At 40.7% G+C, this 24,732-nt stretch overlaps 1 protein-coding gene across 6 annotated transcripts in view; it reads right to left on the bottom strand.

Annotated features, from left to right (window-relative positions):
* fanca (FA complementation group A) overlaps window positions 1–24,732 on the bottom strand; it is a 98,688-nt gene that overhangs the window by 23,772 nt on the left and 50,184 nt on the right. For 5 of the 6 annotated variants that reach the window (XM_087995817.1, XM_087995814.1, XM_043706790.2 and 2 more), the window contains 17 exons: window positions 24,434–24,529; window positions 24,152–24,211; window positions 23,740–23,828; window positions 22,306–22,366; window positions 22,083–22,132; window positions 21,544–21,620; window positions 19,964–20,074; window positions 18,437–18,570; window positions 14,488–14,558; window positions 8,004–8,103; window positions 7,323–7,522; window positions 6,609–6,705; window positions 5,685–5,855; window positions 4,498–4,571; window positions 3,699–3,827; window positions 2,837–2,927; window positions 1,005–1,159 (listed from right to left, as the gene is read on the bottom strand). In XM_087995817.1, coding sequence (XP_087851943.1) covers window positions 1,005–1,159; window positions 2,837–2,927; window positions 3,699–3,827; window positions 4,498–4,571; window positions 5,685–5,855; window positions 6,609–6,705; window positions 7,323–7,522; window positions 8,004–8,103; window positions 14,488–14,558; window positions 18,437–18,570; window positions 19,964–20,074; window positions 21,544–21,620; window positions 22,083–22,132; window positions 22,306–22,366; window positions 23,740–23,828; window positions 24,152–24,211; window positions 24,434–24,529 — 1,766 coding nt within the window. The remainder of the gene's footprint in view (window positions 1–1,004; window positions 1,160–2,836; window positions 2,928–3,698; window positions 3,828–4,497; window positions 4,572–5,684; window positions 5,856–6,608; window positions 6,706–7,322; window positions 7,523–8,003; window positions 8,104–14,487; window positions 14,559–18,436; window positions 18,571–19,963; window positions 20,075–21,543; window positions 21,621–22,082; window positions 22,133–22,305; window positions 22,367–23,739; window positions 23,829–24,151; window positions 24,212–24,433; window positions 24,530–24,732) is intronic. The other variant, XM_087995813.1, reaches the window with a different exon arrangement.

Raw genomic sequence — 24,732 nt, forward strand, 5'->3', positions numbered from 1 at the left:
TATTTAGGCTGAGAAGAAAGAAGTAACCATTTATTGCTCCTAGAAATGAGCCGACATCCACAACATGGAGTGTGCACCCAGGGTAATAAGAAAAACAATACAAAAGGACAAAAACAAAAGCATTCTTTAAAGACAACAAATTCATTCAAAGCCTATCGCAATTAGCTGTCCCCATGTATTCAAAGGGAATTCGATGTAACTGAAGCTGATGAGGGAAACCAAGAAAACAGCTCTCAAGCTTCTGAGCTCAGGGATGGTTCTCAGTATTGCAATCCACTTCAAATTTTAAAAACAAGATACAGCGGACTAAACAGATTTTAAAGAGAAACACAATGATTTTAAGTCCAACTAGGCTGCTGAATCGTCAGCAGCAATGGGTGAGAAGGAGTGAGATAAAAAACAAAGTGCGGGGGGGATCTCAGCAGGTCTGACAGCATCTGAGAGACAGAAACAGAAATAAGGTTTCAAGTCCAAAGACACTCCTTCAGAACTGAAGAGGCAGAAATGTGAATTGGTTTTGTACTTTGGGGGAAGATTAGGGAGAAGTTAAAAAGATGTGAGAAGGACCTAGAGGGAGTGAGTCTCGAGTGAATCAACAATCATCCCAAGAGTGAGTTTGTGACCATTTTACTGAGTCACTAACATCACTCACATTGTACAACAATTCTTATTTAAGGTTTGTCAGAAGAAAAAGTCACATTATGTTTGCAAAGCAAGAAGTTGGAAATACAAATACTTGGTTAAGGTTGGAATACCCTGGATAGTTAAGTGACACACAGTTCAAAGATGTTACTCTGAACTCTTCACATTGTGTCGTTAGTGACACAATTCAATCAGACTGTGTGAAAGGGTAGTTAATAAACTTTTATTATACATACTTGCATCCTGCATAAAATAATTTGCCAAATTACAGAATAGTATGAAAAATAATTTACAATCCTAGTGAACAATTAGCTAGTATTAATGTTCTTGCTGCTATTCCTCCATAATGTTTTTGTTCTTACCTGATGAATATTTGCAATTCAATCTGATGCTCTAACTTCTTGCTGAGGTTTGACAATTCCAGTCTTGCCATACGGTCTTGAAACACATCCAGAAGAAAATGGCCACTTTTATTTAATGCCTTTGTCCATACCTTCTCCAGATCAAACACCATTTCCTGTAATTAATGCAAACAAACTTTACATCTGAGAGTCTGAATAAATGGGTCATTTTCAGGTTGGTAGGATGTGACTAGTGGGGCATGGCAAGGATCAGTGTTTAAATTAAAGCTGTTCACAATCTGTATCAATGACTTACATAAGGGAACAAATGTAATATTTTAGTTTTGGGTGATCTGTGAACTTCAAATGGGAATGGGAGTTTTTTTTTTAAATCAATTCATAGGGTGTGGATGCCATTGGCTCAGCCAGCATTTATGGTTCTTCCCTAATCACCCTGGAGAAGGATGGTGAGCTGTCTTCTTGTACTGCTGAAGCCCTTAGTGCATAAGAGCACTCACAGCGCAGTTAGGAAGGGAATTCCAGGATTTTAAAACAGCTACAATGAAAGAATGGTGATGTAGTTCCAAGTCAGGATGGTGTGTGGCTTGGAGGAGAACTTGCAGATGGTGATCTTTCTAGATAATAGAGATCACAGGTTTGGAAGGTACTACCAACGGAGCCTTGATGAGTTGCAGCTTTTAACTATTACAGACTCCTGCCACTGTGCATCATGGTGAAGGCACTGAACACTAAAAGTGATGCCAATCAAGCAGTTCCATTGTCCTGGATGGTGTCAAGGTTCTGGAGTGGTTTTGAAGATGCACCCATCAGGTAATCACAGAATCCCTACAGTGTGGAAGCAGGCTATTCAGCCCATCAAGTCCATACCAACCCTCTGAAGGACATCCCACCCCACCCTACCCTACAACACTGCATTTCTCGTGGCTAACCAACCTAGCCTGCACATTCCTGGACACTATAGGCAATTTAACATGATCAATCCACCTAACCTGCACATCTTTAGACTGTGGGAGGAAACCCACGCAGATGCAGGGAGCATGTAAAGACTGCACACAGTCAATCGCCCATGGCTGGAATCGAACCTGATTCTGTGAGGCAGTAGCTCTAACCACTGAGCCACCATGCCATCCAAAATGGAGAGTCGTCCATCACAAACTGGCTAGTACCTTGTCAAGGGTGGACAGGCTGTGGGGAGTAAGATGAGTTACTTACTACTGGATTCTTAGCCTCTGACCTGTCCTTGGGAGTTCAGCAATAGTAATGCCGATGAATGTCAAAGGGTAATGTCACTGAGTCTATTTTAGAAAGACCACTTTTGAAGGACACTGGGTACAACATGGAAAATTGTTGCATTTACAAAGAAACCAAGCTGCTCAACTGGACTCACTGAGTCTATCATACTTTCAAGGGAGGTTACATGATCCACTTTCTGGGTTTAAACATAGTCAGAGACACGTACCAGCTCCTGGAAGTCCTAGTAATTACATCTAATCAAATATACTACTGTTATCATGCAATTCCTATTATCCAGGGACAGTGCCTCTTTTATAGATACTCTATGGAGCTGTATACTTGACCCCCAACATTACTAGAAAGACCTAAAACAAAACTAAGATAGAAGGATTGGTCACAGCAAACTACCTCAAACTTTATCTCGTATCATATACTCATATAGGTAACAAATACCACAAAGTACCTGGGGTGATCATTTTGGAAATTACCACATGAATTGCCAACAAGTATAAACTAATCACCAGAGTTTATTTTGTGGAAGCTTCCTCATGAGCTACCAATATTTGAACATGTAACATATAAAACAACAAATGTATTACCTGTAATCGACAAGTAATACTCTCATAGCACGATCTATTGAGTGAAGAAAGTTCCGAACAGTCAGACTCTTCGCAGTACCGCACCTTAGCTCTGAAATTAACCATAAAAGTAAAACTAGAAATAAGAATACATTATGTCCATGATATTATTATTTTTACCTTTTTCAAGAGAATGTTAAGTTGTAAGTAGCAGAAATCATTGTGCTCAGCTATAACATGGATGAAAAGGACAGAGTTGGGGTCCTTTTTTCTTTCCATTTATAAGTTAAAACCCCCTGGATTAAATATACAGAGGAAGAACAATTTTTCAGAGTTTCCTCTTTGCTCCTGGTTTCCTCCAGGTGCTCTGGTTTCCTTCCACAGTCCAAAGACTGGCCACGCTAAATTGCCTATTGTGTCAGGAATGGGCAGACTGGGTGTCTTAACCATGGGAAATGCAGGATTACAGGGAATATTGGAAAGGGGATGGGTCTGGATGTGATGCTCTTTGGAGGGTGGGTACAGACTTGATGGGCCGAATGGGCTGCTTCCGCCCTCTTGTAATTCTATGATTCAAACTGTGTTCCAGTAAAAGGTCATTGACTTGAAATGTGAACTCTGTTTCTCTCTCTCTACTATTGCTGCCAGACTTGTGTGTTTTTAGTGCTTTCTGTTTTAATTTTGATTGGCAGCTTCCTCAGTATTTTGCACTTTTCTTCAGGGGATAATGACATTTGACAGTGAGGGTTGGCCTGCAGTCAAGTTTTTTTGATTAACTAAGGGTAAGGGAGAAATTGAAAAGGAAAGAAAAATTGTGATTGTATTTAGTGAAGCCATACTTTGAATGTTGAGCTCCCGCTTCACAAGTATGTTGAAAATGTACCTTTTATGGAAATCCATTAATGCATTCATGATAATCCTACATGCAGTCTCTAAATCCCCTCCACATCCTCCCTCAGAAAGGGGAGATGGCAGATAAAGTTGGTAACAGGCCCAGTGCTGATAATCTTGTCTGCAATTGAATCAGAGGACAGTTTACAATTACAACCTCATTCTAATGTGTCCAAAGTACTTGACTGGCACTGGACAAGTCAAACACAACTATCATAATTATCAAATTCCACAAATATTAAGTTACTTGAACATTTAACAAATCATTGGAAATTATTTGCTTCACGAAAGTGGATGATGTCTAAAATCTATTGATTGCTGTAAAGTTAAACATAAGTAGTAAGCCAACTACAATGGGCAGGTTTTGTTTGAAGAAGTATCTATGTTTCCACTGTTTTTAAAAAGATTAGAATACTTAAAGGTTAACACACTTTCATCTATTCATTCTGGGCGGAGACACACTACTGCCCATCAGTGGTCCTCTCCTTTCTGAAATAAAGACACAAATTAATTTTGGCTGGTCGCAGAAGTAGTAGTGTGGGATCAGACATCTGTTACACTTAGCACCTTTACAGTAATGAAATTAAAAATCCAACACTGCTCAGAAGGGACGGTGAATCCAATTCTATCCATTTTGTCCAATGAACCAGCTGAGACAAATTTCAAACCCATGGTGTGTGTGATCTTTTATTTAATTTTGGCAACTAACATCAATTCAGCTATTTGGCATTCTAAATTCTGAGGAAAGAGAAACAATTTGCTAAGCTTATGTCGACTCAGAGGATATTTACCTCTCCAGGTCAACTAGTAGATCTTTGTCTGGTTGGACAGCCAGTTCAGACATCAACCACTCATGGAACGTTAACTAGAAATAGGTGGAAAGAGTTAGATATGGCATTTTCCTTTCCAAATTAATACTAGACACATCTAACATCTTCATATATAATAAATTATACGTTTACTCAACTACATTTTGCACTTAACATTTTATTGGGCAAATACAGGGTAACAAATAATTTTTATGTAAACAAACTACCAGTATCAAAGCTTTAGTTAGGTCACGATGAAACTCTGCCCTTTTTACATTTTCCAAAGTTGATAGAACTTAGAATCCTAAACTGTGGAAAGAGGCCATTCAACCCATTGAGTCTGCACCAAGCCTTCAAAGAGCATTCCACCCAGACCCAGAGCACCCCCAACCCAAATCTTCCCAATCCCTGTACCCCTGCATTTCTCATGGCTAATTCAACTAGTCTACACATCCTGGACACTGGGCAATTTAGCACAGCCAATCCATCTAACCTACACATCTTTGGACTGTGGGAGGGAACCCACACAGACACGGGGAGAAATTGCAAACTCCACACAGACAGTCCAAAGCTGGAATCGAACCCGGGTCCCTGGCACCGTGAAGCAGCTGCGCTAAAAACTGAGCATTCATGCTGTCCTTAATACCTTCTTCCAGAGTTACTGTTTGTTAAATTTGCTGAAGAGTTCACTTTGCTCAATAGTGTACAAACGCGTATGCATTAATGTTACTACATCGGCTCATGTCTGGGGCAATAACTTAATCTTGGTATAAAGGTTTAACCACATGGTGACTAATCAATTATATAGAACAGATAAGGCAATCCAGGGTTTATGACCTAGGAAACTGTATAACCATTGGTGCAGCAATTAAAATGGAGGATGCTTTCAAGAGATAACAGGAAATTGGGAATCTGATTTACACTTGGTCCAATTGTCCTTTTAATGAAAAGAAATAGGATAGAGTGTAAATCAAACTAATAGGACATTCTATCACTTGCTTTACTCCACTACCCAAAACCAGTTTAAAATTAAAATTGTATATTTTTAATTTTAAAATATCATAATTCAATAGACGATAGAAATGGGTAACTAAGGATCAAAGCTATTTTACCAAAAAGTTCAAGTACCTCCAGACAAACTCATTTTGGAGAGGTACATACTCAGTTACCTGGAATTCTTTCACCTTCGTAAGTTCCTTGAATAGACGTTGTTTAAACAGTGAAAGAGCTGCAGTTCTCCAATTCAAATTAAGGTCAACAAGATTATGCCACATGGATTCCTTTATGACCTCCTGTTCCTGTCGAGCTTCTGGAATCAGTCGTGGAACTATGTACTGTAGCTAAAAGTAAAGAAAACCCAAGTGAATCGGTGACCCAGATTTTACAACAGAAATGTTGGTGACCCACACACTTTTACTCTGCAATCATCCTCACAGCAAATTTGTGCAGCTGCACATGTGCAGATAAAAGTGAAGAGTTGTAAATTGTTGCCTGGTTTGCCCTGTTCCTTCACAAGTTTCACTAAACAGGTATCTTGTTGATAGAGGAGAAAGCTGTAGAGGGAGGAAGAGAGCTTCTTCCCGAAGAAGGATTCCTGAAGAAGGGCTTATGCCCGAAACACCGATTCTCCTGTTCCTTGGATGCTGCCTGACCTGCTGCGCTTTTCCAGCAACACATTTTCAGATCTTGTTGATAGAACCAGCATTAAAATATATGAAGGCACGCAGCTGTAATTTTCCAGAGGTTACTCCGTGGACATGGCAGAAAGGGTCAGGGTTTGAAAAATTCGGTCTAAGTGAATCTTTCATCACTAATTTAGATTCCATACAGCTCAGTGAGAATTTTCAGACCAGTTCATTGAAGAACCTCATTGGTACCCACCCTGCTCACATAAGGCACAGATTCCTTCCAGAGGGCACACAGCTGTAAAGAATCAAATAATTCTAAGTAAGGTGCAAATGTTGCTCCTTTTAAAACTATATACACTCAAAAGTAACTGCATACCAGATTTCCAAACCAGAGAAAGACTGTCGATTTGTATAGTAAGTCAAAGGACTAAGTAAAACCATTTACTTGCTCACAAAATACTTCACCTTTTGGACGAACCCAGAAGGAACAGAGAGTTTTATAATGTCAATTGATGGCAATGGTGACAAGCTAATGGCATAAGCAACTGCTGCTGCACAAAACCTGTTAGAGAATAGAAACATTAAATTACCAAACTGGGTCATGTTTTCAAACAGTTTTCATACACAGCTACACAGATTGTGCAGTAACAAGGCAAGGACACATATCATAAAATCTGGCGCGTATGATGAAATTTCATACAGCATTTCTGGTGATTTTCAAACTAAGGGAAGGATATAATTGATGGACCATTAATACCTTACAGCTGGAATTTAAATCAAATGCTGATTTATACAGCATGGCCACTACATTATAATATGATGCACAATCCTTTAGAAATAATGCAACAAATGTTTGCAGTCCTGTTGGGCAGATATCAGCAATTTGGCTAGTGGCACAGCTAGTTCTGCCAGATGTGCTCTTCCTGATTGCAAAGCAATTTAAAGAAAAATAATTTCCAATTTGTTTTGTAGGTTGTACATTTTGCTTACTTCACATCATGGAAAGAAGGGTAATGCTTTTCGAGGACTACCCACCAGTATCTCTCCAACCCTGATATTTTCAATGTATTCCAACTAAGAATTTACATTTCCTACTTTTTCTCACCAAATTTCATGGCTTTGCATTTCTGCTTCATTGATCTCTATGCTGAAACCATTAAAGCAGGATCATTCATTTACCTCATACAGAATGTTGAAAATTCTCCAGTTCTACAGATCAAAAACTGGTTTAGATACTCAGCAAAGGAAAGTCCTTCTTGACCGGCTGACTCTGCTACAGGTCCTGTGGAATTCATTGGTAATAGGATGAGCTGCAAGATGTGTAGATGAACAGTGAAAGCAGCCAATCCCAAAATGTGGACGTCAGCAAGAGAAGAACCCTTAAAAGAAAAACATGTATGGATTGTACTTGTACGAAACACATCTCCTGTGTAAATTCCAGGGTATTCCAATCCTAATTATTATCTTATAGAAATAGAATTAGAATCCCTACAGTGTGGAAACAGGCCATTTGGCCCAACAAGTCCATACCAACCTTGTTCTATCAATTAGCAATAGTGAAGTTTGATATCTGACATGCAGCATTGGTCAACAGATTATCTTATGGTGGTGCAGGGGCTAAAATAATATCAAACAGATGCATTTTACCTGGCAGAAATAATTAAACACTTTCTTAAGTAACAGTATTGTATTATTCTTTTGTTTGATATTCCCAAGTTCCCAAAGCTCTACATTTTGTGAATTAGCTGACACATTAAGAAAACGTCCTTTAATGCTTTCAGCGAGAAAACAAGTCCCTTTTAGTCTCTTTTCTCAGCTCTTCAGAAGTAATCTGGTGCAGACAATGTGCTGTTCTCCTACCTGGTGAGTGGTCAAATGTAGGACTCGTGTAAGAACTGCACTTAAAAGTTTTCTGTGGCCACACAACATTTTCACAAACAGAGAGGCCCATTCACCTTGTCTGTAAAAAACAAAATATGCATATCAATCTAATAGATATATCAATCTAATACAACAGATATAAAAATCTCAGCAGCTAACAAGCAATACACTAGATTGTTTTGGGAAGAACCCTCTGGGCCAAGTGAAATGATTGGAAAAACATGAACCCATTTTTCACTTTTCAGAAGCTGTTAGAGATATATCGTATTTCCAGAATTTAATGTTTTGATTTCACATTTACACATTTGTGGATTTTTTCTTCTTTTGAACTTCAAGGTCTTTGCCTCCATGTTCAGCATGAAAACTACTACCTTTTGATAACCAAAAGACAGAGAAAGATCAGGAAGGCAGTGCAGGTGTCCCCTGCAGTCAACTTCATCCAAAACAAGTATAATGTTCTGGATAATGTTAGGGGAGATGACTGACCAGGGGAAGGCAGCAGAAGCCAGGTTCATGGCACCATGGCTGGCTCTGCTGTACAGAAGGGCGGGAAAAAAAAGTGGAAGGGCTATACTCATAGGAGAGTCATAGGGAAGATGTGTTGGGTAGGCTAAAGGATATTAAGGTGGACAAATCCCCAGGACCGAATGGGATCTATTCCAGGTTCCTGAGGGAGGCGAGAGGAGAAATAGCTGGGGCCTTGACAGATATCTTTGTAGCATCCTTAAACACAGGTGAAAAGCCTGGAGGACTGCTAATGTTGTCGCCATGTACAAGGGTAATAGGGATATTCCAGGTAACTACAGACCAGTCAGCCCGACGTCAGTGGTGGGAAAGTTGCTGGAGAAGGTACTGAGGGATGAAATCTACTGAAATTTGGAAAACAATGGGCTTATCAATGATAGGCAACATGGTTTTGTGTGGGGAGTGATCATGCCTCATCAATTTAATAGAGTTCTTTGAGAAGTGACCAAGTTGATAGATGAAAGAAGGGCTGTAGATGTCATATATATGGACTTCAGTAAGGCATTTGATAAGGTTCCCTATGGTAAACTAATAGAGAATGTGAAGTCACATGGTGTACAGGGTGTCCTCGCTAGGTGGATAAAGATCTGGTTGAGCAACAGGAGACAGAAAGTAGTATTTGAAGGGAGTTTCTCGAAATAGAGAAAGGTGACCGGTGGTGTTCCACAGAAGTCAGTGATGGGGCCACTGTTTTTTGTGATATACCTAAGTGATCTGGAAGAGGGCACAGTTGGTCTGATCAGTAAGTTTCTGGATTAGTGGTGCTGGAAGAGCACAGCAGTTCAGGCAGCATCCGAGGAGCAGTAAAATTGACGTTTCGGGCAAAAGCCCTTCATCAGGAATAAAGGCAGAGAGCCTGAAGCGTGGAGAGATAAGCTAGAGGAGGACGGGGATGGGGGTGGGGGTGGAGAGAAAGTAGCATAGAGTTGAGTTTGTTTCAGGACATGGTTGAAGAGCTTCAGGGCAGAGGAAATTACCTGGGAGTTGCAGTGGGAGAGGGACTCCCTGAGATTCTTGTAGAGAGAGGAGGAAAACTTCTTCAAGGCAGGCATCCTTGCAAGAGGATCAGTAAGTTTGCAGATTGGTGGCGTAGCAGAAAGCATATTGGACTGTCAAAGAATACAGGAGAATATAGATAGACTGGGGAGTTGGGCGGAGAAGTGGCAGATAGAAATCAATCCAGGCAAATGTGAGGTGATGCATTTTGGGAGGTCTAATTCTAGAGCGAACTATACTGTAAACGGAACAGCCTTGGGAAAAGTTGATGAGCAGAGAGATCTGGGAATTCAGATCCATTGTACACTGAAGATGGCTGCACAGGTGGACAGAGTGGTCAAGAAGGCATATGGTATGCTTGCATTCATTGGACGGGGTATTGAGTATAAGAGCTGGCAGGTCATGTTAAAATTGTACAAGACATTGGTTCGGCCGCATTTAGAATACTGTGTACAGTTTTGGTCACCACATTACCAAAAGGATGTGGATGCTTTGGAGAGGGTGCAGAGAAGGTTTACGCGAATATTGCCTGATATGGAAGGTGCTAGCTCGGAAGAGTAGGTTCAGTAGGTTAGGATTGTTTTCATTAGAAAAAAAAGGAGATGGAGGGGGATCTGATTCAAGTCTACAAAATCATGAAGGGTATAGACAGGGTGGATAGAGATGAGCTTTTTACCAGGGTGAGGGATTCAATAATGAGAGGTCACGTGTTCAAGGTTAGAGGTGAAAAGTTTAAGGGGGATACATGTGGAAAGTACTTTATACAGAGGGTGGTAGGTGCCTGGAATGTATTGCCAGCAGAGGTAGTAGAGGTAGGCACGGTAAAATCATTTAAGGTGCATCTGGACAAATGCATGAGTAAGTAGGGAACAGAGGGATACAGATCTCGAGGAATTGGGTGATAGGTTTTGACAGTGGATTTGGATCGGCTCAGGCTCGAAGGGCCTGTTCCTGGGCTGTAAATTTCTTTGTTCTTTGTAAGAGGAGTAGATAGGCAGTTCTGCGGTTGAAAACAAGACTCCCGAATGGTAGGTTGCTTCCCAGATGCACGGGTCAGGGATGTCTCAGATCAGCTGCAGAATATTCTGAAGGGTGAGGGTGAATAGCCAGCTGTTGTAGTGCCTATCAGCACCAATGATATAGGTAAAAAAAAACAGGATGAAGTCCTACATGAAAGATTTATGGAGTTAGGAGCCAAGTTAAAAAGTCAGACCTCAGAGGTAATAATCTCAAGATTGCTACCAATGCCACATGCGAGTCAGAGTAGAAATGAAAGAATAGGCAGGATGAATGCCTTGCTAGAGAGATGATGCAGGAGGGAGGGGATCAGATTTTTGGGATATTGGGACGGGTTCTGGGGGAGGTGGAACAATTACAAATTGGATGGTCTACACTTGGGCTGGACTGAAACCTTGGGCTTTTGCTAACACTGTTGGGGAGGGTTTAAACTAATGTGGCAGGGGAATGAGAACCAAATGAAGAAGCTAGTAGACAGTAAGAAGGTAGTAACTAAAGCCTGTAAGCAACTAGATAATGAAGTTAGTGTGACTAAGGGGAAGAGTAGGCAGGGAGCAGCTGATGAATGCAAAGGGATAGGTAGTCTGAGGTACATTTGTTTTAATGCAAGAAGTGTAGTAGGTAATGCAGATGAACTTAGGGCTTGGATTAGTACCTGGGAGTATGAGGTTACTGCTATTACTGGTTAAGGGAAGGGCATGGTTGGCAACTATCCCAGGCTATAGATGCTTCAGGCGAGATAGAGAGGGAGGTAAAAGGGGTGGAGGAGTTCTATTACTGGTCAGAGAGAATCTCTCAGCTGTGTTGAAGGAGGGCACTATGGAAGACTCAAGCAGTGAGGCAATATGGACAGAAATAGGAAGGGTGCGGTAACAATGTTGGGGCTGTACTGCAGGTCCAGCAGCAAGCGTGCGGTAGAGGTACAAAGATATACACAGACTATGGAAAGATGTAGGAGCAACAGGGTGGGGATGATAGGAGATTTTAATTTTCCCAACATTGACTGGGATTCACAGTGTTAGAGGTTTAGATGGAGCAGAATTTGTAAGGAGCATCCAGGAGGGTTTTATGGAGCAGTATGTAAATAGTCCAACTTGGGAAGGGGCCATACTGTACCTGGTGTTGGGGAATGAGTCCGGCCAGGTGGTTGAAGCTTCAGTACAGTATTACTTTGTCAATAATTATCACAATTCCGTAAGTTTTAGAATAAGCATGGACAAAGACGAGAGTGGTCCTAAAGGAAGAGTGCTAAATTAAGGGAAGACCGACTATAGCAAAATTCAGCAGGAACTGGGGAATGTGGACTGGGAGTAGCTGTTTAAAGGTAAATCTACATTCGATATGTAAAAGGCTCTTAAAGAGAGGTTGATTAGAGTGTGGGACAGACATGTCCCCGTGAAAATGAGGGATGGAAATGAGGAAGGAAATGTTGGGTACTCTGAAAGGCATTAAGGTAGGGAAGTCCCCAGGTCCGGATGGGAAATATCCCAGGTTATTGAGGGAAGCGAGAGTTGGTGCTTTAACAGATATCTTTGCAGCATCCTTAAACACAGGTGAGGTCCTGGAGGACTGGAGAATTGCTAATGTGTCCCCTTGTTTAAGAAGGGTAGCAGGGATAATCCAGATAATTATAAACTGGTCAGCCTGACGTCAATGGTAGGGAAGCTGCTGAAGGAGATACTGAAGGATAGGATCTATTCACATTTGGAAGAAAATAGGCTTATCAGTGTTAGGCAACATGGTTTTGTGCAAGGCAGGTCATGTCCTACCATCTTAATAGAATTCTTTGAGGAGGTGACAAAGTTGGTTGACGAGGGAAGGGTTGTAGATATCACATACATGGACTTCAGTAAGGTGTTTGATAAGGTTCCCCATGGTAAGCTGATGGAGAAAGTGAAGTTGCATGGGGTCCAGGGTGTACTAGCTAGATGGATACAGAGCCGACTGGGCAGCAAGAGACAGATGGTAGTAGTAGAAGGAAGTTTCTCAAAATGGAGAACTGTGACCAGTGGTGTTCCACAGGGACCACTGTTGTTTATGATATACATAAATGATCTGGAGGAAGGTATGGATGGTCTGATTAGCTAGTTTGCAGGTGACACTAAGGTTGGTGGAGGAACAGATAGTGAAGGGGACTGTCAGAGAATGCAACAGAATATAGATGGATTGGAGAGTTGGGCAGAGAAATGATAGATGTAGTTCAATCTGGGCAATGGTGAGGTAATTTGGAAGATCCACCATTTTGGAAGATCCAATTCAAGAGCGAACTATACAGTAAAATGGAAAAACCCTGGGAAAAGTTGATGTACAGAGAGATCTGGGTGTTCAGGTCCAATGTACCCTGAAGGTGGCAATGCAGGTCAATACAACAGTCAAGAAGGCATACAGCATGCTTTCCTTCATCGGAAGGGGCATTGAATACAAGAGTTGGCAAGTCATGTTACAGTTGTATAGGACTTTGGTTTGGCCACAGTTGGAATACTGCATGCAGTTCTGATCATCACATTACCAGAGGATGTGGGTGCTTTGGAGACGGTGCAGAGGAGGTTCACCAGGATGTAGCCTGGTATGGAGGGTGATAGCTATGAAGAGAGGTTGAATAGATTAGGATTATTTTCATTAGAAAGATGGAGGTTGAGGGGGGTCCTGATTGAAGTCTACAAAATCATGAGAGGTATAGGCAGGGTGGATAACAAGAAGCTTTTTCCCCCAGAGTGGGGAACTCAATTACTAGGAGACACGAGTTCAAGGTGAGAAGGGAAGAGTTTAAGAGAGATATACACATGGAAAGTTCATTATGCAGAGGGAGGTGGCTGCCTGGAACACGTTGCCTGCGGAGGTGGTAGAGGCAGGCATGATAGCGTCATTTAAGATGTATTTAGACAGATACATGAATGGGCAGGGAGCAGAGGGATACAGATCCTGGGAAAATAGGTGACAGGTTTAGATAGAGGATCTGGATTGGTGCATGCTTGGAGGACCGGAGGGCCTGTTCCTGTGCTGCAATTTTCTTTGTTCTTTACTACACTGTGCATACATAGAATAACAGATAAGTGGAGATGATTGCAATGCAATACAATTTCTCTTTGTGTTTGTATTGCTAACAACTATTGTGGTTTACAATGCGGATGAAGTGTGGGTACTGTTTGATATGCAGCAGCCAATGTATGCACAATAATTTAATGAGGCGGCAACTAGTTTCCTCACTGGAATTGTTTAAAGAATAATTACTGACCAGAAGACTAGGGAGAACTGCGCTTGTTTGGAATAGTGCCACATATCCTTTGAGGGTCAGTGAGAGCAGACCGTGTCTCAAAGGAGAATGGGCAAGCAGGTGACCCCTGATACACATAGTAGACATTCCTGAATGGTGACCCACTCCGGTACCTGCTTTCTACTGTTTTCACGAAATTTAAGAAATAACCCACTCACCTGCTCATGTTATGGCTTGATAACATATTCAATTGCCTGTTAATTAGTTTATTTAAAATGGTGGGCAGGGTGCTGATTTCAATGTCTATTCATCTACCTAGTGGGAATGGCAGTCAGGTTGGAAGGCAAGGGCTTGCTTGGACACAGCCCTGTATTAGGCGTCCCAGCCCTGCTGAAAACCAGCAGGGTAAGAACCAGCCAATTATGTTGGAAACAAAGATAGACCTTAACAACTTGTTCCCAGATTTCAACATGAATATATATTTTTATTTTGAAGTAATTGGTATCATTGGAGATAGCAGATATATAAGGTGGAAGATAGCACTCGGAGGCAAACACATACTCCTTTTGCTCACTTCAGTATATTTAGTAACAGGTTTACTTCTATAAACAAAAAACCAAAATTGATTCCTAATGAATTACACTATCGATATTTTTCCTGTCATTCAATTAACCTGTGATCATGGCTGTTTAATTCATCGCTGCATCTTACCTCTGTGGTGGGTTGAAGTTTGTTGCTGTAATAAATGTTTGACAAAAGCTCTTCAATAGAAGATCTCTGACCTACAAGTGAAAACACGTTGTAACAGCACATCTGAAATCGATCATCCACTTTTCAAACTTGCCTTAGTATCTGCTAGATGCATACATTAGAACAATTATATTGTTGTATAACTATAATTACATTATAACACCAGAAATAGCCAGTATTTTCAATCTGAATACTGTACACTCTTTATGGATTTCTATAGCAGAGAAGATTCAAAATGCTTTGAACTAATGACAACAATATTTACAAGACAAAATATCAAATATATACAACAGCAATGGGCTCACCAGACTGCTCAGTCCCCAGAGCATGAGTGACTTTCTCAATCACACTCTTTCCTTATCCTTTTCACTCACTCACACTTTTCTCACCTCTTCCCAACTGACATGAATCAAACGGAATCATTTTTACCACTATACTGTGCAGGTGATAGCCCAGTGGGATTAATGTTGGACTAGTATTCCAGAGAGCCAGGTAACGTTCAAGGTTCAAATCTTAATCAGCAGGCATCGAAACTTCAATTCAATTTTTAAAAAATGGAATTAATAGTCTACTAATGGCCAAGTATCACAAAATTCCATCTGGTTCACCAAAGTCATGGTCTGGCCTATGTGCACTTTTGGAATCAGAGCAATGTGGTTGATTCATAAACTGCCCTATGAAATAGTCCAGCAAGCCATTCAGTGGCGTCAAATGCTAAAAAGTCTCAACATGAAGGAAAAATGAAACCAGACAGACTTTCTGGCAGTGGCTAAGGCCCTGGGAAGGACAATGGCAAATGCAGCCCTGTCAACCCTTGCAAAGTCCTCCTTACCATCATAGAATCATAAAATTCCCAGTGTGGAAATGGGCCATTTGGCCCAACAAGTCCACATCAACTCTCAGAAGAGTAACCTTCCCAGACCCATTTCCCTACCCTATTACTCCACCCCGACTCCCCATTTCGCCCTGACTAATGCACCTAACTTAAACATCCCTGAACACCATGGGCAATTTTAGCATGGCCAATTCACCAAACAGGCACATCTTTGGATTGTGGGATGAAACTGCAGCATCTGGAGGAAACCCATGCAGACACGGGAGAATGCACAAACTCCACATAGACAGTCGCCTGAGTCTGGAATCAAACCCGGGTCCCTGGTGCTGCGAGGCAGCAGTGCTAACCACTGAGCCACTATGCTGTCCCATCTGGGTCTTTTGCCAAAATTGGGAGAGCTGTACCACAGACATCTCAAGAGACAGTCTGACATAGTCATGCTCAAAGAATCATATTGTACAAACAGTGTTCCAGACATTATCACCACGCTTTGGTATGGCAGGTTCCATTGGTAGGGCAGACCCAGCAGGTAGCAGCACAGTGGTATACAACTGTGAAGGAGTTGTCCTGGGAGTCCTCAACATTGACTCTGGACTCAATGAAGCTTCATGGCATCAGGTAAACAATGGGCAAGGAAATCTCTTGCGGAGTACCTATAGCAACCTCCTCCACTGATCAGTGTTCTTCCATGTTGAACACCACTTGGAGGAAGCATTGAGGGTAGCAAGGGTGCGGTACAAACTCTGGGTAGGGGATTACAATATCCGAATCAAGAGTATCTTAGCACACCACTATGGTCTGAGATGGTCGAGTCCAAAAGGACATAGCTACTAGATTGGGTCTACATCAAGTGACAAAGGAATCAACAAGTGAGAAAAACAACCACAATCTGCAACCTTAGGCCCGGCATAGTCCCCATTCTATAATTACCACTAAACCGGAAGATTAAAACTGGTTCAGTACAGGAGTGTATGCCAGGAGCTGCGTCAGGCAAATCTAAAAATGAGGTGCCAACTTGATGAAGATACAAAACAGGACTACTTGCCCAAATAGACTACATCTGGAAATGTGTTGCTGGAAAAGCGCAGCAGGTCAGGCAGCATCCAGGGAACAGGAGAATCGACGTTTCGGGCATAAGCCCTTCTCCTGAAGAAGGGCTTATGCCCGAAACGTCGATTCTCCTGTTCCCTGGATGCTGCCTGACCTGCTGCGCTTTTCCAGCAACACATTTCCAGCTCTGATCTCCAGCATCTGCAGACCTCACTTTCTCCCCAAATAGACTACATGCCAAATAGCATAGCAGCAAATAATGGACAAAGATAAGTATTCCCCAAGCCAATGGATCAGATCTATGACCTGCAGTCCAGGTCCAGTCATGAATAGTTGTAGACAATTAAACAATTCACCAGAGGCAGCAGCTCCACAAATGACCCCATTCTTAATGATGAGGGAGCCCAGCACATCAGTGTAAAAGATAAGGCTGAAGCATTTTGCATTAATCTTTAGTCAGAAGTGCTGAATGGATGATCCATCTCAGCCTCCTCCAGAAGTCACAGCATCACAGGTGTCAGTCTTCAGTCAATTCCATGTGATACTGCCAAGGCTACAGGCCCTGACAACATTCTGGCAATAATACTGAAGACATATGCTTCAAAACTTGCCCACACCCCTAGCCAAACTGTTCCAGTACAGCTACAACACTGGCATCGAACCAACAATGTGGAAAATTGCCCAGGTGTGTCCTGTACATATAAAGCAGGACAAATCCAACTCTGTCAATTACCACCCCATCAGTTTATTCTCAACCATCAGTAAAGTGATGGAAAAGGTTACTGTCAGTGCTATCAAGCAGCAACTACCAAGCTTAGCAACAACCTAATCAGTGGTATCCAGTTTTGGATTCTGCCAGGGCCACTTAACTGATGAAATACTCTCATGCCTAGATGAGTGCAGCTCCAATAACACTCAAGAAGCTTGACACCACCTAAGACAAAGCAGGCCACTTGATTGTTTATGGATATAGAGCCATTTTCATAAGTTCCCAAGGCTCCTTAGATAGCACTTTCCAAATGCATGACTACTATACCTAGAAGGGCAAGTGCAGCAGATACATAGAAACATCAACTGTAAATTCCCCTCCAACTACTCACCATTAATTTTGAAATACATTCCTTTAGTATCGCTAAAGGAAAACCCTAGAATTCCCTCCCTAAGGCACTGTGAATCTGCCTTTTCCAAATGGGACTATAGTGATTCAACGTTGCATTTCACTGCTATCTTCTCAAAGGAAATAAGGGACCAGCAATGAATACTGGCTTAATCAGTGACACCCACATCCCACCAATTAATAAAAACATTTGTCCAACTCTGATTTCAGTCATGTGATAAAATAGGTAGTTTGGGGCTCAGGAAGGCCAATAAGCTAACCCACAGAAGGTTTTCAATTACAAGATAAAGAGCTAAATGTAAACGCAAAGAATTTTGATATTTTCTTTTTTATTGAGCTGGCTGGAGACAGACAGCTTATCTCCAAGCCTGTTATGTCAGCTTCAGCTGGAAAGACTTGTGGATACTCAGGACCTCCTGGAAATTCAAAATGGCGGAGGCTGGTTGTGAGTCCAGCAAAGCTGTCTATTTTTAAAATCAACAGATTTTTAAACAAAAACTTAGAACGGAATTCTTTTGGTGAGATTTCTTTGCAGGACTTGTGGAGACAACAGTTCAGGAAGAACTGTGCCATGGCCAAACCATTTTAATCTTCAATTGTTGGGTCACAGAGATCGAAAATCAGACATTGTGACTGATTATATATACCAGAATATGGATGGAGACTGTTCAAGGTGAGACGAATATGAAAAGTGATCCCATTATCACAGGGAAACATTTGTACAAAATAAATACCTAAATTTTTTAAAAACGAATTATACAATAGCATGCATCGCCACTAAAAACGCCATACAAAAAAATTATATTAGACATTCCTTGTTCATACAAATGCATATACACACACAGTGTATATATACCCATCCAGCTCATCAACCATTAATATAACATAATCTCCAAATGAGCACTCACCTCTGATTCTACAGGAGTCAATTCATGTATAACAGTTTCTAATTGGATTGGTTTATCCATTGCAGTGCTATCATCATCAGTATCTATCATAGTTTTCAGCTGACCAGAGATTACAGCTATCTGAGCAGAAACAACTAGAAAAGAACTTGTATCATTAACACAAATAAATGCATTAATCACTAATTTCTGTTCAAGTAAAGATGCATTAAGAAATAGATCTGCTTTCACACTAAACAATTATGATCTATTCTACATAATAATTATATGGGAAATGAAATATGGTGCGTTTTTAGTCAGCATTTTTTCCTAAAAAATTGCTTAATCCTGGAAGAATTATCTCCTCTCTATTCTAAACTAAACTCTGTTACTGTCTGTTCAGACTATGATAGCAGACTCCATGATGTCAGCTGGGATTCGCTAGGTAACACTCACCTCCCAATCAAAAGATTGTTTGTTTAAGAAAGGAAGATGTGCATTAGTTAGCACTCCGGATAAGCCAAAGCACTTTACAGCAAATAAAGTCACTGATATAATGCAGTAAACATGGCAGCCAATTTGGCCAATATTCAAACCTCAGTCGATGTAAGTGAAAAACAAATGTATTTCATTGCTGTTTGCGGACCTTGCTGTGTGCAAACTGATCGCCATGTTTCCTATGCTATAACAGTGACTACACTTCAAAAAAGTATTAAATAGGCTGTCCCAAAATTGTGAAGTATGCAATACAAATACAAGTTCTTTTGTCTTTGTGGCCATACCTCATATCTGTAGCACAGTCCAGAAACAAGATGGCTGACTCCATAATGAAAGGCATGTTTACGTCAACCATTCATTAGCCCAACTCACAACATCCAACCGAGATCTACGAACTGTTCTTAGCTTTGGACGGTTTGGATGATCCTACCAAAAGTTATATTACTGCTAGCATAGCTCTTCCAGTCATGGGAACATCAAAATCTTCCTAACATGTTATACAGCATAAACAGGCACGGTGGCTCAGTGGATAGCACTGCTGCCTCACAGAGCCAGGGACCCGGGTTCGATTCCAGCCTCAGGTGATTATGTGGAGTTTGTATGCTCCCCCCGTGTCTGCATGGGTTTCTCTCGATGCTCCGGTTTCCTCCCACAATCCAAAAGATGTGCAGGTTAGATGAACTGGCCATGCTAAATTGCCCATAGTGTTCAGGGATGTGTAGGTTAGGTGCATTAGTCAGGGGTAAAGGTAGAGAAATGGGGAATGGGTTTGGGTGGGATATTTTTCGGAGGGTCAGTGTGGACTTGTTGGGCCAAAGGGCTTGTTTCCACACTGTAGGGAACCTATACATTTTAAACAGCTTGTTAACTTATCCTTCAATTTATTTTGCTGCTAAATAGCCTCCAATACTCTATTAAAGTTACAAATGTTATGAGCTTTGAAGAAAGAAGCACCTAGGCTTCAGAAGTGAATGGTTGAGAAAGAAATCAACTCAGTGAGGCCAATCTTGATTGCTCATGACTACTGTCATTCTATCAACATCGTGCACGTACCACCAATATCACTTGGCTCAGTAACAACTTTGTTCAGCTCTTCAAGAGCATTTGTCAGGACTCCAATCGGTTCCATTGGACACTGCACTTCCTCAGACATGGAAACATCTGCTTCCAAAACACAAAGTGGATAAAAACCAATATTATCTGTCAGGTTACTTAACATTGATTTAAATGTCTGGATTTCTTATGAAAATAACATCAACATACCAACACATGATTATACAGCACACATAACCATTCATAAATGGATTTGCACAAAGTGAACACTTGATGTATCTAGTTAAGGAGACCTTCAATCTATAAACTTTGCAATTTTTAAAGTAAGGCATAAATTGAGAGTCGAGGGAGGGGAGAGAGATTATCTATCCGCTCCACCCTCCCCACCGACCCATTACCATCACCCCCCCTCCACCTGCATCTACCTGTCACCTTCCAAGCTACCTTCTCCCTAACCCCTCCTATTTATTTCTTAGCACCCTCCACCCCACTACATTCCTGATGAAGGGTTTATGCCCAAAACGTCGATTCTCCTGCTCCTCGGATGCTGCCTAACTTGCTGTGCTTTTCCAGCACCACACTCTCGACTGTGATCTCCAGCATCTGCAGCCCTCACTTTCTCCTGGTCAGATTGTTGTATGTTTCAATGAGATTTTTCCCTCAGTCTCCAGTGAATACAGGCCCAGTCAGTCTAATGCCTCTTTATACGTCAAATCTGCCGTCCCAGGAATCTGGGGAATTTCCACTGCATCCTCTCTATGGCAAGTCTATCTGCTTTTTGGTAAGGAGACTAAAACTATAAACAATGCTCCAGGTGTGGTCACACTAAGCTTCAGTACAGCTGCAACAAGACTTCTTGCTCCAGTGCTCAAACTTCTTGCAATGAAGGCCAACACACCATTTTCCTTTCTAATTGCTGCAATTGCATGCTTGCTTCCAATGATCAGTGTACAAGGATAACCAGATCCCTCTGTACATCAACTTTTCCCAGTGTATCATCATTTAAATACTATCTGTTTTCCCTACCAAAATAGAAAACTTCACCCGTAGTCGTGCTATACTGCATCTGCCAAGCATTTGCCTACTGATCAACCTGTCAAAGTTGCCTGAAGCCAATTTACATCCTCCTCACAACTCCAACGTAATTTTATGTCATTAGCAAACTAGGAAATATTACTTCTGATTTCCTCATTCAAAATCATTGTTATATATTGTGAATAGCTTGGTATTCAATGCTCACTTGTAACTGCTTTTCACTCAAATACACCCCATTTATTCCTAACCTGCTTCTGGTCTGCTAACCAATTCCTAATCCATGCAGTATAGTATCATCAATTCCATCTGCTTTGGGTTTTTCACAATAACTTCTTCATAAAGATAAGGAAACTGGGAATGGGAACAAAAAGGAGATAAAGAGCGGAGAGGTCTTCAGAAATGGAGCAACAGAGATCAACAGTATAGAGAGCTTTTAAAGTAATTTACAACAAAAAAGCTTCCATATTCAATAAGAGGACTTCAGGTGCTGTACAGTGGGGCAGACCACACACACACACGCACACACACACACACACACCCCTAACCTTCAAGTAGACACCGTTTCTCTCTTCCACATGCTTGAACATAGCTCGCATACAGATTCTCTGGTATTTTATCTGCTCTGATGGAAACAAAAGTGACAGTCACCAACTAGAAAGGTAGCAAAGGGCCAAAATTACAAGAAATTCTAATAAGACTCATCAACTTTTTATCATCTAATTGAATAATACAGAACATTGAATGCAGAGCTTGCTGCAGCAGTTGACTTGATACTCTTACACCAGTTAGGAATGCAGAGATATACAACGTTTTTAAAATGGACAGAATGCTGATGTCCTCATGAATTGTCTCAAAGATTTTCTGGCGATAGTGCCATAAATTTAACTTGGAACAAATAGACACAATTGGTCCCAATCAATTGTTTCCCATACTTTAGAGGTAGAAGATAGGCTTAAGGTTGACCAAGTTAATACTGAATTAGAAGTAGCCTATTGCCTTGGACTTAAACCAAAGTTAGTTTTGTTCAGCAGTTGCTTTGTCCCAGATTTTTGCATGATATAAAAGCTTTGAAATGGTCACTTACTTTCTGAGGGAATCAATGAAGACCATGCGTGAATCCTGGGCAGGAGGCAACTGTAAATAACAATACAGCAAATCACAGCTAATGACACTAACTGGGCCTTTCAATTTATAAATGAAGATGCACTAATTGTGGTAATATTAAAATGTATTCCGATTTATTGATCAATGTATTTTGTAGAATATTACAGTTTAACCAAAAATATTAAAATATAAGAAACACAAACCAGACGAGGGGTAAGCAGAGCAGGCAAAAATCTTGTCAAGTAATATGGCCTTCGGAAAATGCTGGGATAAATAAAAAATTATATATAGCATTATTGCTCATTTGAAACTGAAACAGTTTATCTTATCATTGTAAAATCAGTAAGTTAGATTTAAAATATTGGTTGTCGATGGGTATTGCCTTGAAATTAAAAATCCTAACTTTTGAGTTAGAAATAAGGAATTCTTGAAAAGCAGTTCTTTAAAAAAAAAGAATAATTCATTCTTAGAATATTGGCAAAACAGCAATTATGGAGTCATATCAGACTTGAAACATTAACACTGCTTCTTCCTCCACAGATGCTGCCAGACCTGCTCAGATTCTCTTGCACTCTATGCTTTTATTTCAGATGTCCTCTTTCCTGATCGTGACATGATACAATTGATTGTCACACTTCAGAGGGCAGTTAAAACTTAACCACATTAACGTGGGACTGTTATCACACACATTCGCCAGGCATCGAACCTTTCCTCCCATAAGTCAACCAATAACATGTTGGATTTTTAATGACAATAGAACAGCTTCAGGATTAATATCATTTTAAACAAATTGACATTGCCTTTATCAATTCACTTTTTCCACTGTATCAACATCCACAGCAGTGATTTTAACCATAATCATCTGAAAAGAACTGAAGCCAACAGCTTCAGTTTGCCCAACATTTAACTGAAACTACAGGTCAACCAAACTCTGACCAGTCTGACAGCACAGAGCCACTGGAGGGGGTCAGAGAGATTAGAAACATAAACTAACTGGTTGTTGTCAGTATATAGATGGATGCTGGCTTCCCATCTACAGATGGTGCCACCACGGACAGCTGTAGAAATGGAAAATGTTATAATTACGGGATTTCAGAGTGTAATATATTTTGGCATGGGGAAATCCCATAGCTGGTTATTCTGTATGATAGTGAGCAGGGAGATCTAGTGAGGCATTGGAGGAGGGTAGAATGATCAAACATCTCAAACTATAATGAAATGTAAAGATGTATAACATACCATGGACATGGTCAGGGTGCATGGTATGTGACTTTGGTTAGATTGGGCTTGTTATGATAAACATAAAAATAAGAGGTTTTGTTTAGGAGTTTTGAAATATGCCAACTGTTTGTAAACAATTTGTTTTTTGGTTGAGAGTGATTTGGGTAAATGATGACAATTTGTAAAGGTGGTAGATGCCAGCTGGAAAGGGGGCCAGATAGGGGAGTTGTGAAGTGAGTAGCTTAGTACAAATGGGGTCTATAGAGCAGCAGGCAAGTGTCATGAACGGGATGGACTTGGAGATTTCTAACTTCATTTCCTTTTTACTTTTGAAAATAAAAGCATATGTAAAATAATACATTGCTCCACAGACATATCAAATACATCTTGATATTCAGAACCTAAGCTTGGTGTACCTTGCTTCCATGACGCTAGCTGGAATCTTTCCACTGTTTTCAAATATTAGAACAGCTCTCTCAACATCCTGCATGGCTTGACACTGGGGCTATAGAAAATAAAGTTAAACAAAACTATTCAAAACCTGAAACAAGTTTTTTTTCTACAGATATACAACAGTTGCCTCAAATCTTGCAGATTTACTTAGTATAACAAATCAGCCATTTCCATTAATGAATGAATGATCTTCTGTAAATTCTTGGTTTTTACAGCGGATGCAATGTTAGATTTCAGTTCTGAAGCATTCAATTTTTGGAGATAAAAATTAAAATCAATTCATTACTAAGAGTAAAGAATAGAATTAGACAGTTTCTTAGCATTAGCACTGGCTGACAAAAACTGACATAGACACCTGCCTATTTCTGGACTAACCTTAGGAGGAGCATTAGCTGTTGACAGGTCCTCATACAAACCTAACTCTTCAATTGACACCTACAAACAGAAATAGAATTCAGAATGGAACGAAGGCTTAGATTGGTCAGTCACAGTATGTTTTTAATGCAGCTAATATGAATATCAACTGTCTTGTTATCACATAATGCTCATAATTTTAGGAAAGAAGGTGCTACGTATTCAACAGAGCCCCTTTACTCTGTCAAACAAGCAATCCTGCTAAACTCCCACATAGCTTAGCATCTTGGTTTCATGACCAACCTGGAAATCTGAAAGTCGAGTTTTAGCCAGTGAGATATATTCCAGGAGCATAACACGATACTTTGATGCCACATAAGGAGGATATAATATGTGGACCTGTGCAAGAAAGACAGTGTTACAAAATGTCATTCATATTGTAACAGAGTGCCTCAGAAACATGTAAAAATCAGAGAATCAGTGATTTAGTGCCTCAAATCTTTTCTTCAATTTAATATTATAATTGTTGTTTTCCACATCTCCAAATTTCCTCAGTATCCAAAAATCACGAGCTCGGTCTTCAAAATACTCCACAACAGAGC

This window comes from Chiloscyllium plagiosum, unplaced genomic scaffold, assembly GCF_037043375.1.
Source record: "Chiloscyllium plagiosum isolate Xiang-an unplaced genomic scaffold, Cpla_swu_hap1 HiC_scaffold_17, whole genome shotgun sequence".
NCBI lineage: Eukaryota > Metazoa > Chordata > Chondrichthyes > Orectolobiformes > Hemiscylliidae > Chiloscyllium > Chiloscyllium plagiosum.